This window comes from Arachis ipaensis, chromosome B6 (genome assembly GCF_059453495.1).
Source record: "Arachis ipaensis isolate K30076 ecotype BB chromosome B6, ASM5945349v1, whole genome shotgun sequence".
NCBI lineage: Eukaryota > Viridiplantae > Streptophyta > Magnoliopsida > Fabales > Fabaceae > Arachis > Arachis ipaensis.
Window position 1 is genome coordinate 10,006,738 of NC_142441.1, and position 18,675 is coordinate 10,025,412.

At 38.4% G+C, this 18,675-nt stretch overlaps 1 protein-coding gene across 3 annotated transcripts; it reads left to right on the forward strand.

Moving 5' to 3' along the window:
- The first annotated feature begins 12,466 nt into the window (after positions 1–12,466).
- LOC107646075 (Prolyl oligopeptidase family protein) lies at positions 12,467–18,507 on the forward strand. Of its 3 annotated transcripts, none has more exons than XM_088489490.1 (11): positions 12,467–12,926; positions 13,500–14,487; positions 15,107–15,235; positions 15,502–15,801; positions 15,883–16,341; positions 16,486–16,551; positions 16,770–16,830; positions 16,925–17,074; positions 17,277–17,414; positions 17,560–17,867; positions 18,085–18,507. In XM_088489490.1, coding segments are annotated over exons 1-11 (3,030 nt in total). In that variant the 5' UTR covers positions 12,467–12,496; the 3' UTR covers positions 18,086–18,507. The 3 variants fall into 3 exon arrangements, with proteins under 3 accessions (XP_088345616.1, XP_088345618.1, XP_088345617.1); XM_088489492.1 differs by having other exon boundaries at positions 12,503–12,926; positions 18,088–18,507; XM_088489491.1 differs by lacking the exon at positions 18,085–18,507 and having other exon boundaries at positions 12,503–12,926; positions 17,560–17,871.
- The last annotated feature ends 168 nt before the right edge of the window (positions 18,508–18,675 follow it).

An 18,675-nucleotide genomic window follows, 5' to 3' on the forward strand; every position in this document is an offset into this window, starting at 1 on the left:
ATGTGATTGAAAGTTATAAGACAAAAAATAACACATATTGATACTATAACTTATCACTCTTAATTTCTAATATTGGAATGCTTCTTCCCCCTTTCTAGTAATAACATCAAATTCTTTGCTAATTTCGGGTGTGGTTTGAAAGTCTATGGTACTTTTGCTTCTTATCTATTTTTTTCTTTCTATTTTGTTATAAACTTTTTGGCTATACCTATTTCTTTTCTTGTGAGTATTATTTGGATTTATTTACTTTTGTTGTTGATTTTTTTAGTAGTTTAATACTATTTGAAAAAAATGTATAATTATTCTATTACTAGGTGCTACACTGTAACTTTAAAATTTGATGGAAATGGTTGAATAATGACAAAACGATGGCTGAACAGAAGCTGGAAGATGAGGGCTAGAGCATAGTAGAATAGAAGCTAATTAGTGGCAGAAACATGATGAAATGGTGGCGGAAACACAATGAAACAGAGGGCAATGTGAATGGACCAAAAGGCAATGCAAAACAACAATGGAACAGAGGTATTGTTACGATGCTGGAGCAGTTCGAATGGCAGCAGCACAGACGTGATAGCGCGGTGGTTGAACATAATGGAGAACGGCAACAAAATGGAAATTGCAAGTTCTTCTGTGCTATATTTGAAATGTTTCTGATCTTTTAGAGTCGAAAGAGAGAGGCTAAAGAGCTGCAAGAAATTAGAACGTTTTTTGTTCTAATTGGCAAAATGGCATCATATGAAGTATTTTTTTAAAAATTGCCTGGATTTCAGTTCAGTTTGACTGGCCAATTTTCGACTGACTTAATGATTTTGAGGCAGCTTTGGAAGACGATAATTTTTTTTGTTAATTGAGTTGCCGTTGTTATCGATTTTTGGTTCAAACTGATTTTTAGAACCTTCAACCTTGGTCACTTATCTTCTATAGTTCTATTTATTTTTAGGAAAAGTATAGGTAAACAATGAAAATACTAAATAATGTGAACAATGGATATATCGAATGTTCATTTCACTAAGTGTGCGAATGGTTATACTAATATTAAGATTTATGTGGATAATTTGGAGGTATAATGTATTTTTATTTGATTAATAATTGTTCATATTGTTCAAAAAAGTCAATGATTACCTAACATAACCATTATTTTTATTAAAAACAATTTATTTCCCAAGTGTGAAGTTGACTATTCCATTGGCACAGTTGACTTGACTTGGGAGGGCAGAAATTACTAATGTTTCTTAAAAATAAATAGTTGTTTAAAATGGAACTTCTTAATAATATATGTGTCGTAGAGATTTAGTGACGGAACTTAAAACAAAATTTTGGAGGAGGAAAAATTTAACATAAAAATTTAATAATAATATTTATATTAAAATAAAATTTATAAATATAATTATTCTTTAAGTTTGTTACCAGTAAGATAATAAATAAATAATTCTACAGATAAAAAATATAAAATAGTTTATAATGATACTCTTGGAGTCTTTAGTGACTTGAAATCTTCAATAATTAAATAAGAACTAAACTTTTCAGCAATTTATAATATTTATTGAATTTTTTTATCAATTTATATAAATACAATAATATCAATACTTATTGAATATTTTATATTTTTTATCATATAAAAAATTAAATTAAATAAACAATAAAATATTAAATAATATTAAATTAAATAAATAAAACATACCTAATTTTTTATATTGGAACTCAAAGGTAGAGGGAGTGTTGCTTGTTGAATAGAGAGCTGCAAAATACAAATAGAGAAGCTGCTAGCAATATTTTTATAATGATGATTTTTATCTTTTATTTTGTTAGATAATTTTTTTATTTTTATTTTTTTGTTAAATAAATTTTTTTATTTGATTTGATTTTAGTAAAATATGTGAGCCAATTGAATTATTTTTTATTTTCTAAAAAAATATTACTAATTTTTTTATAAAAATTTTTTGAATCATAACCCCATTGTCTTAACTAAGTTCCACCCACATTTATATTGGTATTTATTTACGTAAAGTATGTACTATGGAAGGCATATTTGAGACCGTATAAATGTCAAAATATGGTTACTAATGTAATAACACATAATTAATTTTTTATAAAGATTTTATATTGATATTATAATAAAATTAAATTCATAATATTTAATTATTTTATAAAATTTTAGTTATGAATATTATTATATATCTTAAAACATAACCAACAACTATAACTATTATAAGCTAAGAAACAACAAAATTATAAAATTGGTAATAACGATATAGATTTAGGATTTTATAATAAGGTTTAGGATTTAAATTTTGGGTTTAAAATTTTAAGATTTAGGATTTAGTGTTTATGTAAATTTTTTGAGTTTTTTAATTTTTATATATAGTGTATATGAAATGTAAGTAATAAATCGTGAATAAACAAATAAAAGACTTGTGCTAAAGTTAATATTTACGATGTTTATCTTAATCATATAAATTTTATGGTTTATCAATTAAGATAAAAGATTTATACTAAATTACAAAGATAAATAAATTTTTTTATCATTCATATTTAAAAAATAAAAGGTAACCATTAAAATTAGGGCAAAAAACCATATTGAGCCAGAGCAAGAAACTTGTAACCAAAATGCGCCAAATCCAATTTCGTTTCAGCAATGAGCCAAAGTGTATTTTAATACAATTCGAACCAAGCTGGTTCGAATTGCACTCCTTCATAATTCGAACCAAGATGGTTCGATTTAGTGTTCCACGTTTTTGAATAATTCGAACCAAGATGGTTCGAACTTCTCCCACACATAATTCGAACCAATAAGGTTCGAACTTCTCTCATGCATAATTCGAACCAGGGTGGTTCGAATTATGCTTTGTATTCGAGTCCATGTAATTCGAACCAGGTCGGTTCGAATTACTCCTAATGCACTCCTTCATAATTCGAACCAGGCTGGTTCGAATTATGTGTGATTCGACTATATAAGGAGTTCGAATCACCCTCATTCGAACCATTATCCCTCCCCCCTACCCCACAAAATCTCAGAGAAAACGACCCAGATTCTCTCCGAGAAAGACCTGAACGGACTACTCTGCTGATGGGGGACGATCCGGCACGGTTATATCGGTTGGACGGAGTCGCTCATATAGCCGGGGTCATCAACGACGAGGTTAGTACGGAAATTTTTTTTGATTCAAGCGTTAGTTGTGCCTTAGTGGTTTTGTATCTTGGTTAGACGGTAATTTATGTTAGTGGTTTATGTAGGTGGTTTAGGTGAGGGGATTATGTAGGTGGTTTATGATAGTGGTTTAAGCTAGCGGTATAAGTTAGTGGTTTATGTAAGTGGTTTAGGGTGGTGGTTTAGGGTAGTGGTTTTTGTTAGTGGTTTAAGTCAGTGGTTTTTGGTAGTGGTTTATGTTGGTGGTTTATGTTAGCGGTTTTTGTTAGCGGTTTTCGCAAGCGGTTTTTTTATGTGGTTTATGGTAGTTGTTTAATGCTAGGTGGTTTAAGTAAGCCGGTTTATTGAATTTGTTTCTTGTTAATGGGTCTCGTTAATTGTGGTATATGCTAGCGGTTTAGTTGTGTGGTTTAGGGTTTGTTTTCCAGTTAGTTATCTTTCATGTAATGTTATGCTGTTTAATTTAGAAAAATGGTTAATGTAAACCTGTTTATGGAAACCGTTTTATGTAAACCCGTTTACGTAGACCGGTTTACTGTGAACCGGTTTACTGTAAAACCTGTGTAGTTATATATCTCAGTATGGGGTTCTTTTCATGCGCAGCCCGAGCGATGCATTAGGAGCATGAGGCGGCAGCAGGGCATGCGTCTTGATGACAGATACGTTCCATACTTGCAGATGGCAGGGCTATACCATCTTGCACGGCTGAACGACCGGTGGTTCCGGCTAGACGAGGCGCTCGTCAGTGCATTCGTTGAGAGATGGCGTCCCGAGACGCACACTTTTCATATGTCGTTCGGAGAGTGCACGATCACACTCCAGGACGTGGCATACCAGCTGGGTTTGCCAGTCGATGGCCGTTACGTGAGCGGGTGCCTGTCAGAGTTCCATATATACATCGATGGAGGCCGTCCACCCTGGGTCTGGTTCCAGGAGTTGCTAGGAGTTATACCTCCTCCCAGTCAGGTTCAGAAGTACGCAGTGAACTGCAGCTGGTTTCAGGAGACCTTTGGTGAGTGCCCTGAGGATGCAGATGATGACACTGTTCGCCGATATGTCCGTGCGTACATCATGATGTTGCTAGGCACGCAGTTGTTTGCGGACAAGTCTGGCAACCGGATTCATATTAGATGGCTTCCATATGTAGCGAGGCTGGAGGAGCTGGGTACGTACAGCTGGGGTTCGGCAGCACTGGCCTGGTTGTACCGATGCATGTGCAGAGTGGCAAACAGACATGTTGTGAAGTTAGCGGGCCCGCTCCAGCTACTGCAGTCTTGGATCTTTTGGCGGTTTCCTCAGTTTAGGCCTGCAGGATATGAGACGTTCAGCTGGCCGTTGGCGTCGAGGTACTATACTGGGCCTATTCTTTTTCAATATGACTTAGAGAATTGCGTGTATGTTAATACTCTATTGCATAATGTAAACACAGATATTAGTATATGTAACTCATGTGTATGGTGCAGATGGGCAGGTTACAACCCTTCCGGTAGCGAGAAGGGTCCGAGAGTGCGGTCGTGGAGGCTTAGGATAGACCGGTTACAGTCCAGGGAGGTTAGTCTGCTAATTAATAACTGATGCATTTTAGTTAAATATTTTACACTTGGGTCGTACAGTTGCCCTGATAAGGGTCGGTTTGTTCTGCAGTTTATATGGATGCCGTACAGTAGCCCCGACGTACTTCAGGTGTTGCACCCGGAGGTTTTGGAGCCTCGGCACATGGCGGTGTGGCGCAGTGTGACCGCGCTGATCTACTTTGCTGTCATAGAGTGGCATCAGATAGATCGTGTTCTTCCTCAGTTTGGAGGGGTACAGGCCCCTCCGCGGCCCGCCTTGAACATCGACTTTCTGATGTCCAAGGACGGGAGAGGCGGCGATCGATGGTTCCCCTCTTCCATGCCGAAGTGGCATGCATACTGGGAGGCTCGTCATGACAGTGTGTTGAGGTTCGACGTTGTTGCCGACCCTGGACCGTCTCATCAGTTCCTTCAGTGGTGGAGTCAGTATGGGAAGAGGTTCTTGGCCCCGGACATTGACCTGGGGGATCCGAGATCAGTTCCTATACCAGTTGAGGCCTCACAGCGGGGTCCGGGGCGAGTGCCTGACATGGATGCTCCGGATGACGTGCCTGACAGGCGCAGGGTTGAGAGGAGGATGGGTGTAGGGACACGGAGGAGCCAGCGTCAGTTCAGGTGGCCGGATCATACGGCGAGGAGTGGTACTGACCTTGGGGACGACGATGACGACCAGCCGGGCCACGTTGGAGGAGGCACACACGATGGAGGTACTAGTACACACGATGGCGGTCATGGAGGTGAGTGGTATGGCACAGGGCTCGGTGACGGGGCTGATACTGGTGACGCTGGACCTGGACCGGGCCCGCTTGGAGATTACTTCGTTGGTGTGCCAGCGGATGATCAGGCTGAGCAGGGTGGTACACCTTGGCGCATATCAGGATCACAGTGGGCAGACTTTGTTGGGTCAGACTCGTTTGTTGGGGACTTCGGGAGTCCACGCTTCCTAGATGAGATCACCGCCATCATGCAGGGTGAGGTGACCCCCCGCAGAGCTGGCCAGACCTCAGGGATCCAGGCCCCCTTAGATGTTGATCTGAACGAGCCTCCATCCTCATCCGCTGGTCAGCAGTTTCGTCTTGGAGGTACCCCTACATCCGCCTTCACCGCTGCATCTGAGTCTATCGCAGGATCCTCTGCAGCACCGTTGCGTGTTGCGCCACCAGTACAGCCTGCTCCGCAGGAGGAGGAGGATGAGATAGAGGATGAGGAGCCGCATGTCCGTCGTGGTCAGAGGGCACGGGTAGCACGTCGCTGTGGTACTGGTTCGCATCTGTTTAGATGAGTCACATTTCATGTGTTTTGTTTCCTGTATTTCAGTCATGTATGATAATTAGGTGTAGTTTTCTTGTTATGTAGTGCTGTGTTTATGTATGTTGTTCGTAACTTGTGTTCGGGGACGTTGACTATTTGTATTAAATGAAACATGATAAGGTATAACGATTTCCTTTAGTTATTAAAATGAGAATCAACGAGTCCTGTAGCATAACTTCAAATGAAAGACAACATATTCATTACTACTCACAAATACCAAAGTTCAAAGAATTAATCTCAACAAGTTACATTCGTGCTCAAGCAATGCATATAACAAGACAACTTAAATGTAAATAACACTAACAATAACATCATGGAAACTAATTTCGCCCTGTCTGAGACGATCCTACTACCTGTGGGCATCTACGCCTAGTGTGACCGGGTTGGCGACAAAGGCCACACCGTTTTGGCCTGTTTGGATCTGCCTCATCCATATTCGTCCGTATTCTTGTGGATCTAGGCCTCCCCTCTCTCGCACGCCTTCTGTTTGGGTCCGGAATCACCGTGGGCCCATCGTAGGGTGGCCAGAAGCCCTCCAGGATTGGAGGTGTGAATCCCATCCGATAGACATTGAACACCGAGCTAATCTGATAGACGCTATGAACATAGGAGCTCCAGCTCACACGTGCGTAGGCACAGCATGCAAGTGCGTGCTGACACGGGAAATGAAGAGCCTGAAAGTACCCGCAGTCACATGTCCGGGAGGCAAGCGATACTCGGTAAGTACCCAATGAGAAAGTACCAGTCGGAGTGGTCTCCGCTACGGTGAACTCGGAGTTATCACGGTCATACAACGTCACCGTGAAGCACCTGGCCGTCTTCAAGTTGGCCTCAATACACTTCACCAAATGCTGACTGAACTGCTGTCCGGTGCCCATCTGGGCCTCAGCCTCTCGCCCCTTGCGAACAAAGAGTTCGGCCAGCCTACCATATGTTGCCTTCACCAGGGATGCTACAGGAAGATTTCTTACACCCTTGAGGATTGAGTTTACACACTCGGAGATATTCGTCGTCATGTGACCGAATCTCCTCCCCTCATCGCGATGCTGCGTCCACAAGGAGTAATCAATACGGTTCGCCCACTCACACATCGCCGGGTCTTCAGACCTCAGTATATCAAACCAGTAATCAAACTCAACCTTAGTCTTCGCGTACGCTGCATTCACGAGAAGCCTCCTAGCGTCTTTGCCCTTGAAGGTAAGGGCGAAATTGGCCGCTACGTGTCGTATGCAGAATGCACGGTACGCAGAAGGTGGTAACCAACCTCCGTCCGGGGCCTCAAGCGCAGACTTGATGCCGTTGTGCCTATCCGATATAACCAGCAGACCGGGAAGCGGGGTCACGTGCTGCCGAAGGTGCGAGAGAAAGAATGTCCACGACTCCGCATTCTCACCCTCTACTAGTGCGAATGCGACAGGTAGAATGTTGGAGTTCCCGTCCTGTGCAATCGCAATTAGCAACGTTCCCCCATACTTACCATATAGATGTGTGCCGTCAATGCTGACTAGCGGCTTGCAATGCCGGAATGCCTCGATGCATGGAGGGAAAGTCCAGAAAAGTCTGTGGAAATAAGCTTGAGACTCGTCCACCTGTCCTCCAACTAGAACCGGGCTCGTTCTGAGGACCGCAACAGAACCAGGCATCGTCAGCTGGACACCCAACACCCACCTAGGTATCTCGCTGTATGACTCATCCCAGTCACCGTAGATGAGGCCAACGGCCTTCTGCTTCGCCATCCAAACCCTCCTGTAAGTCGGCCTAAAACCAAAATGCGCTGCCGTGGCGTTCAGGAGCACCTTTATGCTAACCGATGCGTCAGCCCTAACCATTGGCATAATGAACGCCGAAATCACAGAATGATCCAAACTTCTGTGATCACTTGATATGGATGTGGCCAGGCAAGTGTGAGGGCCATTGTACCGTTTGACCTCCCAAATGCCCTTGCGCTTCCGGAGACTGAGCCGAATCAACCATGTGCACCCATTCCCGAACTCCGAACACTTGCCCACATACCGGCGGTGATCGGACTCCACCACCTTGTACTGTACCCCTCGCCGGATGCTGTAAGTCTTCACACTTAACAGGGCCTCATCTTTATCCTGGAATTGCTGACCAACCTGGAACTCTGTGAGACCAGCATTTCCTTCCGCATCTCTAGCTCCGAATCCAACAGGGTGACCTAGCGCACCCTCATGCGTCATGGCGTCCAGGTCCAGAGAAGAAAAATATGGTGGATACTGCTGTGTGCCAGAGCTAGAACCACCGCCAGCCAATGCAGGCGCAGCCGCTTGAACCTCGTCCCCGCTATCATCCTCAATCGTTTCGGGCTCAACATCGTCCTCATCAGGATCACCCAATTCTCCGTCTCCGACGCCAACCGGTGGAACGCCCTGTAAAGCGTTTGCCAGAACATCAAAGGATCCTACCTCGTCGCGGACGCCGTCATTCAAATCAACAGCAAATGACGGAGAGGCGACAAGTTGGGCCGCTGGCTCGTAAACTGGTACGGAGGAAGAGGCCACAGCAGCCATCGAACTGGAGCCAGCTGCCGTGGCTACATTGGCGGTATTCCGGTTTGAACCCCCTGAGCTGGATACCACATCAACCAGCTTTGCCAGCAACTCTGGTGTGCGGACCTCCGGAAACTGCCTCCGACAAAGAAACATGACTTGGAGGTCCTCATCACTACCAATCGTCAGACAATCATACTTCACCGTATCGTGCAGGATCGTGACTGGAATGCGATAGAAAAACTTCTTAATCCGCTTCGCACCTTCCAGGCCAAGTTTCATCAGCACAGCTCTAACCAGGTCATCATAGCTTGTCGTTCGATTCACCACAATATAGAGAGGATTCTTATCTGTGAACTTCACTCCGGACCGAGTTTTCCTCTTGATGGATCCTTTGTGGTGTACCAAAACAGCAAAACTCTCCTCCTCACTAGCCATCTTACGTCCTCTAATGAGAGCAATTCACGTTTACAGCGTTTATATAGAGCTCTGATTCCTACTGATTCGAACTAACCTGGTTCGAACCATCATACATGTAATTCGAACCAAGCCGGTTCGAATTACTACAATCAACCTCTCTTTGGTTCGAACCAACCTGGTTCGAACCAAGAAAGCATGTAATTCGAACCAATTACTACAACCAAGCTCTCTCCCCATAATTCGAACCAACCAGGTTCGAATTACATGCTTTCTTGGTTCGAACCAATCTGGTTCGAATTATTCAAACTTTTCCAGTAGTAGTTCGAACCAAGTTGGTTCGAATTACTAGTCAATACAGTTCGAACCATGGTGGTTCGATTTATATAAAAATGCCTCTTGGCTTATTGCTGAAACAAATTTCTGTTTGGCGTATTTTGGTTAAACTTTTCTGCATGTGGCTTAATATGGTTTTTTGCCCTTAAAATTACTAAATTAATACACAAATCAATTACTTTAGTTTGTTTATATTTTATATTTGAGTTTAGAGTTTAGAATTTAAAATTTAAGGTTCACGATTTTGGACTTAGAATTTAAAATTTTGGAGTTAAGATTTAGATTTAGTTTTTGATATTTAGAATTTATGATTTAGTGATGTGTTGTCTTAACGTCTAGAATTTAAAAGTTAATTTTGATAATTTATGATTTAGAATTCACGATTTAAGATTTTTATATTAGAATTTAGAATTTAGGATTTAGTGTTTATGATTTTTGGTTTACGACTTAGAAATTATTGATTTAATGCAATATTTAAAATAATAAAATTTAGAATTTACGATTTTGAGTTTAGGATTTAAAGTTTTATAAATAAGATTTATGATTTAGAATTTATTGTTTAGGATTTTAGAATTTATGATTTAATATTTGTGGATTTGTGTTTAGATTTTAGAATTTATTATCTAGAATCCTGAATTTAAAGTCTAAGTATAAAAGTTGATTTTATTTTATATCTATTAGAGTATATAATTTAATATACTATAAATTTTAAGAATATTTATTATTACACAATTATATAATCTAAATTTTAATTTTTTTAGTTAAAAAATTATAGATAATTTTTGTTAATTTAAAACTTATATTATTATTATTATTATTTTATTGTTTTATCATGTTAAAGAAGATAAGGTTATAATTGTGGTTACTTATATAAGGACCACATAAAAAAAGGGGCCAAAGTGGTTAGCATTTATATTATTTTTCTCATTTATAGTCAATCTTGGGAATTCACAAGGTGCAATGTTAAGTATTTTTTATTTTGTATTTTTTTATTAATATTTGGTATAATGATATAAATAAATGTTTGTTCGACTATTATAATTTATATCGTTTAAAGTAATATTTTAGCATACTGACTGTAAAGAATATTTTTTATTAATAATATATACGTTATTTCTCACATTTGAATTCTTTTTATATTTTATAATTATCAATACATTGTGACTAGAGTTACAATTAATATAAAATATTCAAAATTCGGCCCTCTTACATTAGTAGCCTTAATATAAAGTCACCGAAAAGGAAAAGTAGCCTTAATATAAACGTCCAAACTTTGGCCCGAATAGAATATTGTGTTGTCATAATGTCATAGATGAGGCAATGATCCAATGCCTCTTTGCATATTGATATTTTTTATTAATTTAGAAGAAAAATTATTCTAATGACATCAACTAAAATGATGTGTAGTGAATGGATTATAGTTCAAATGGTATAATATTTTTATATTCATCTATAAATTTTGGATTTAAATTTTACTCCTAATTTTGGAAAAAAAAAATTAAAATTATGTTTAAACATATACTAATTAAAGAGTATTTATTCATTTTGGTTCTTAAAAAATTTCGGATCAGACATTTTAGTCTCCAACTAAAATTAATTATTTAATTGATTTTTAACAATTAATTCCGTCAGTCACTTAAGTTCTTGGATTCATCAATTCTAACTGAAGACAAAATGGTCCCTGATAACTTTAATAGGAGACAAAATAATCCCTTACAACTCTAATAGGGGACAAAATAATCTCTGACTTATTTGTTCGAAAAAAAACACTGTTCTTCTCTAATTTTCATTATATCCAACATAATCCTAACATTTATACTCTCATTTTTCACCTTCAGACTTGCTGTCTAGATTCATAAAATCTGTTGAAGACAACAAGTACTTGAGAGATATAGTCATTAGTTTACTGAGTATGAATTGGTTGTGAATAGGTTGAGAATTTTTCTTGTTATGAACATTGAAGTTACATAGTGTGCATTGTGTAGCTTGAAGTTACAATGTTATACTGTTAGTGTTATGTGAGATATAATGAAAATTGGGAAAGAACAGTGACGTTTCTGAACAGAGGAGGTCAGGGACTATTTTGTCTTCTATTAGAGTTGTTAGAAATTATTTTGTCCTTGTTAAAGTTTATGAAACAAAGGACCTAAGGTAGCGTTTGTTTTGAGGTACTGAGACAGAGACTGAGAGACTGAGACTTAGTATCGTGTTTGTTAGTTCAGGTACTAAAATTTCTGTCTCTGTCTCTAAAATTTCAGTATTTCAGTACCTCCAAAAAGTAGGGACATAGGGGACTGAAATTTTTAGAGATGGAGACTGAAACTTTAATAATATTTTATACCTAAAATACTTTCATTTCAATTAATTAATTTCAATTTTACCGTTTATGCAAATTAAATTAGAATTTCATTTTTGTTTCAATTCTTATCTCCCATTTTGCACCAAACAGAATACTGAGATTTATTTCAATCCCTGTCTCTTAGTCTCTGTCTCTCAGTCTCAGTCTTTCCGTCTCTGTCTCTCCACCAAATACTACCTAAGTGACTGACAAAGTTAATTGTTAGAGACAATTAATTTTAGTTGGAAACTAAAGTATCGGTTTAAAATTCTTTGAGGAACAAAATGAATAAATACTCCAAATTAAAAAGGACTTGATTTATCAAAATAAAATTATGAAAAAGTTTAGGAAACCAGCAATTTTTTCAAATTTTGTCCAACTAACAATTAATTTTAGTTAGAAACTAAAGTAGCGGTTTAAAATTCTTTGAGGAACAAAATGAATAAATACTCCAAATTAAAAAGGACTTGATTTATCAAAATAAAATTATGGAAAAGTCTAGGGACCATCAACTTTTTCAAATTCTGGCCAGCATGTAACCAGCAAAAAAAAGTGAGCTATTGGATGAAATTTCACACCAATCTCATATCATTAAAATCATTATTGATGGCTATTTGATGGTTACAAATCACAAAAGTTGCAGTCTCTAACACTCCTCTAAAATTATTATAATTTTAATATAAAAGATTAAAATAAGTATTTAACATATTAATATAATATTTGTATCCTCTCAAAATGATTAGTAAGATGAAAAGTATGGAACCAATTTGCAAAGAATACACGACAAAATAGGGTAAGAGTGAGTTCATTTTTTCAAAAAAATATTATGCAAATAATTAGTTTTGATAATTACACGGAAAAAATGTTTATTCTTTTATATTTCACCTGGCAAGTGCCAGTTACGCCGAAGCTAGCTAGTAAGCTACTAAGCACAGTGGAGGAGAGAGAGAGAGAGAGAGAAAATATCAAGGAATTTTTATTCCGTTTATCGGTTTATCGAATCATATTATCGGTCAATGAGATGTTGCGACTTCACAAAGTGTACCATCGTTTATCTCTCCTCCATTTCTCGCCATTATCGCTCCCTTCTTCTCTTCCTTCCTCTCTCTCCCCTCCACTCCCCCGCCTCTCCCTCCGCCACACTCACAGATTCTCTCTCCCTTCCATGGCCACTTCCCGCCTCCGCAATTTAGCGCCTATCACTGCTCTTCCTGCTGAAGACAGTGCCGCTGCTGCCTCTAACGGCACCGTTTCTTCCTCTGCTGCAATCACTACTTTCGCTGATTACGAAGGTTAGCCAGCTTTAAGATTTCTCTATTCTACTCTTTTTGTTACTCCAACTCAGCTCAAACTATATTATTGCGAATCTCAGTTGCTGATTGTTCTTGTTTGTTTGTTTTCCTTTCGTGAATTGATGATTGCGATCTTTTTAATTTCGTGAAGTATTAGTTCGCTTTGATTATCTTTCTGATTTTGTCATTGTTATAAATTCGTTTTCTCTGTAACTGAGATTCCTAATATTATCTTAGCTTTAATGCGCTCCAGTGTGGTGCAATATGAGTGAACGCGTGTAGTTTTGTTAAAATCTTAAACAGCTACTTAAATTGTTGAAATATTTGGCAGCTAGTCAAAGTTTTAGTTTGATCCGATTATGTGGAGTTTTTCTTTGTCAATGCTTACGATTTGAACTATTGAAAGATTGAGCACCAGAACTGAACTACTGAAGAGATTAACTTCATTTTCAGTTATACGATAATTTGTACATCTATTCTTCAGGCTTGGGTTGGAATAGAATATAGTTGACAAATCCATATCCTCATACATGTTTACAGCTGCTGACAGTTGCTGTGATTAATTTATGTTAGATGACTCAAGCTTAGGAGCGGGGTATCGTGTTCCTCCACCTGAGATCAAGGACATTGTCGATGCACCACCAGTTCCTGCATTGTCATTTTCTCCACTTAGAGATAAAATTCTTTTTCTGAAGCGAAGAGCCTTACCTCCACTCTCAGAATTAGCAAGACCAGAGGAGAAGTTGGCTGGTGTACGTATTGATGGAAAAAGTAATTGTAGGAGTCGTATGTCATTTTACACTGGTATAGGGATCCATCGGATTCTTCCTGATGATACACTAGGCCCAGAGACTGAAGTTCATGGTTTACCTGAGGGTGCAAAGATAAATTTTGTTAATTGGTCTCCAGATGGCCGTCATTTATCTTTTAGCATTCGTGTGAATCAAGAGGACGGTGATAGCAGTAAATTTAGAGTATGGATTGCAGATGTGGAAACAGGGATGGCTAGGCCTTTGTTTCAGTCACCTGATATACACTTGAATGCAGTATTTGAAAATTATGTTTGGGTAGATAACTTTTCATTGTTAGTTTGCACTATTCCACTATCTCGTGGGGCTTTGCCAAAAAAACCTTTGGTTCCCGGTGGCCCCAAAATTCAATCTAATGAGGAGAAAAACATTATTCAAGTAAGAACATTCCAGGATTTGCTGAAGGATGAATATGATGAAGATTTGTTTGACTACTATGCCACATCACAGCTTGTTTTAGCTTCTTTGGATGGTGCAACAAAGGAAATTGGTCCCCCCGCTGTTTATACTTCTATGGATCCTTCCCCGGATCACAAGTATGTTTTGATTAGTTCGATTCACAGACCATACTCTTTTACTGTGCCTTGTGGAAGATTTCCAAAGAAGGTAGAGTTATGGAGAGCTGATGGGAAGTTAGTGCGGGAGCTTTGTGACTTGCCCCTTGCAGAGGACATTCCTATTGCAATCAATAGTGTGCGAAGAGGGAAGCGTTCCATTAATTGGAGATCTGACAAACCATCTTCACTTTACTGGTATAGATCATTTACTGATGTGGGGTGTGCACTAGGGACATTATAAATTACGATAAGTAAATTAAGCATACAAAACAAACACAGACAGGCATATGCGCTCACACACTCCCTTATTGATTAGAAATTACACTATAATTGTTCTGCTGTTTTATCTCAATAATTTCAAGTTTCTAAAAACTTACTTCTGACGAGTTCTTAAATTCTTTCATTACTGTTGAGAGATAGAACATAAGCACACACATCCAAAGCCTTCCCTCCCAAAAAGATGGAACTACAATCTATTGTCATCTATATTTGAAAGCCTGTGATCATGGAAGATTTTGTTCAGTCATTTGAAACATAGGTGAATAGTTTTATGCCCCCCTTTTTACTGAAGAATTCATGTTGATGATCAATGTATGATTAAATATGGTTGTTTTGTGACTTGTATAATTATTATTGTTGTTGTTGTTGTTGTTGTTGTTGTTATATGGATAATCTTTTTCTTTTCTTAATTAAAATTGTTCTTTATTTAATATAAGAAATTGAATGTTTGTCCTGCATTTGCAGCTTTTGTATCCCAAATTTTTTGGGTAAAAATGTCATTATCTGTTAAAATTACTCTCATTTGATGTTCTAGGGTAGAAACTCAAGATGGAGGCGATGCAAAGGTGGAAGTTTCTCCTCGTGATATAATTTATACAGAGCCTGCTGAACCATTAGACGGTGAACAACCAGCTATTCTACACAAGCTTGATCTCCGTTATGGGTATGGATTCAAGTTATTGTTATACATCAGTCTTATCTCTCTATATTAATTTTAATGCTATGATCATCTATAGTAATTTTAAGAATATTTTTTTACCATTTCTGTTGAACTCTTTTTTTGTCCCCCGATTGTTGATTTTTCTTTTCTTTTCTTTTTTCTGAATTGGACAATATCAATTTCATGCTACTAATATCTTCTAAACTATCATAAAGTCAACTTAAAGTCTTGGTTGATCATTGGTGTTCCCAATTTTTCCATATCTACAGAGGGATTTCTTGGTGTGATGATTCATTGACTTTGGTATACGAGTCTTGGTATAAAACACGGAGAATAAGAACATGGGTAATATCTCCTGGAGCTGAGGATGTGGCTCCACGAATTCTCTTTGATCGATCATCAGAAGACGTCTACTCTGATCCTGGATCTCCCATGCTGCGGAGAACTCAGGCTGGGACATATGTTATTGCCAGGATAAAGAAGGAAAATGATGAAGGTAGATATATTATACTGAATGGAAGTGGTGCTACACCAGAAGGGAACATTCCATTCCTTGATCTATTTGACATGTAAGTGTCTTGAACTATTTGCCTCCTATAGCTGTCACACATTCTCATTGATGCTAAGGTGGCTTGAACAAAATGTTACAGAAATAGCGGTAAAAAGGAACGGATCTGGGAGAGTGATAAGGAGAGGTACTATGAAACTGTCGTTGCTTTGATGTCTGATCAAGAAGAAGGGGATCTACATTTAGATCTGCTGAAAATTCTGATTTCAAAAGAGTCAAAAACCGAAAACACCCAGTATCACTTTGTCAGATGGCCAGATAAAAAATTAGTTCAGATTACAAGCTTCCCTCATCCATATCCTCAGCTTGAATCATTGCAGAAAGAGATGATCAGGTATCAAAGAAAAGATGGGGTTCAACTCACTGCTACCTTATACCTGCCACCGGGTTACAATCCATCAACAGATGGCCCTTTGCCGTGTCTGTTTTGGTCTTACCCTGGAGAATTTAAGAGCAAAGAAGCTGCTGGGCAGGTTCGTGGTTCTCCAAATGAATTTCCTGGGATAGGTCCAACATCAGCCCTTCTTTGGTTGGCTAGAGGGTACGAGTTTCTTTTACCGAGTCTTTCTTGTGTTTTACCATTTCTGGTTTAGCACCTCTTTCTCAGTTGCTTCGATCTCCATTCAAAAATATATTCTACATGTCAACTAAGCTGAACTGTCCTTTGGTGGGTGAAATGATGCAGATTTGCAATTCTATCAGGACCTACTATTCCTATTATTGGTGAGGGCGATGAGGAGGCAAATGATAGGTAAATAGATAATGATATTGTTGTAGTTGTGGGATCATTACCATATGTTTACTGCTACTCAATTGTTCTTATGCACCCCGAGTGATCTTCTCTTCATTATCATTTATCTTCAAATCAAATATCTGAATAGCTTTGGGTTCTGTTGTGGGTTTCTTCTTTAACTTGCCTCATAAAGCCTTAGATCCTACCTGATTATATGCTAAATTTTTATCAACCAGGTATGTGGAACAATTAGTTGCAAGTGCAGAAGCTGCTGTAGAGGAAGTTATTCGGCGTGGGGTAAGCTTTATTTTTACTGGGTATGGTGCATTAAGTTACCAATCCAATTGAAATACGATTAATTATCAATTATTTTTTGTCTTGTCGCATCTAGGTTGCTCATCCAAAGAAAATAGCTGTTGGTGGACATTCCTACGGAGCATTCATGACTGCCAACCTCCTGGCACATGCACCTCATCTTTTCTGTTGTGGAATTGCTCGTTCTGGTGCTTACAACAGAACACTTACTCCCTTTGGATTTCAGGTTCTGCCTAAAATACCTTGGGCTTTACTTCCAATGGCTACTATTTACCATAAAAACTTTGTTCTTTTTGTTGCACAGTTCCTTTTAATTTTCTTTTATAGCCTTCTCGTAATACCACGTTGTAGTGTTGTACATGTTATCTTATTTATGAGACTCTTTTTGAAGGTGAAGGCTTTACTCCTTATATTCCAATTTGTTGTAGAATGAAGATAGAACTCTTTGGGAGGCCACGAATACTTATGTAGAGATGAGTCCTTTCATGTCAGCTAATAAAATTAAGAAGCCGATCTTGCTTATACATGGGGAAGAGGATAATAATTCTGGAACATTAACCATGCAGGTAAGAGAGATTTGCAACTCATATATTCTCACAAATTGCCATTAGTTAATTGGCTTTTGTAGTACCTTGGAAGAGACAATCCCCTTGGAACCATACTTTACCCAATTATTTACCTGATGCTTCTGTCCTTTCTCCTGCACTGCAGTCAGACAGATTCTTCACCGCTCTGAAGGGTCATGGGGCTCTTTGTCGACTGGTGATTCTGCCTTATGAGAGCCATGGCTATACCGCCAGAGAGAGCATAATGCATGTTCTATGGGAAACAGACAGATGGCTGTACAAATACTGTGTATCAAGCAGTTCTGATGCAGACTCAGATTCAGTTAAAGAGAAAGAAAGTATAGAAACTACAGATGCTGAAAAGAAAGTTGTTGCTACCAGTGGAGGTGGCGGTAAAGAGGAGTCTGATATTGAATATGATGAAGTTCATTCTCTGCCAAGGTCATCCTTGTGGTAACCTCTTCACCCTTCATATTTTAATCCAAACAAAGCACTTTTTACTGGATTTAGTTACTTCTTTATAATGGTACTTTTGCAAACAGAACAGTCTAGTCCTGGCTTGGCAACGAAAGAATTTAAGACAATAACATTTGTTGTTTAAACTTGTGAAATTGAAATTATGAGAAATCTCACATTCAATCTTAAAGATGTTGTGCTTTTAATGATGCAGAAGAATTCTCAGAAGTTTGGCACGCCAAGGATCAAAATAGAAGCATCCAAAAGATGCACGTGGAATATAGAACAGCAACATGCCTGGGGGCTGGGGCTGGAGTGGAGGATACGATGAAATTGACAAGGATCATCATCATTCAAGTGTGGGAAAGTATACCCACCATGTCATGTCCTTAACAACCTTCCACAGTATTTCTGGTCGATGGCACTTGCCAATTCATATCTAGATGGATTCACCGGGATGTCTCATATATTGCTTGTTTTCAGAATGATAATTAGCTGCTTTGCCAATTAATTTTGCATTTGGCAAGGCAATTTGAATGTAAGAGGAATAAGCATTGTACGAAGTACAAACCAAACCATTTAATTGATCCAATGCAGCTGAACCCTTCTTACTGCCTTGGTTTTGGAGTTGTGATTCTTTTCATTGCATCTACCACTGTTCATTTTTCACGGCACATCTACGAGGTTTATGATGATTGCCAATCATGTCAAATTTTGAAAAATTTAACCCAATAATCCATTCTCACAACTGGATATTGAACCGAGGCCTTTTGGGGTTTAGTGCTTGAATTAGCTTAATCATGCA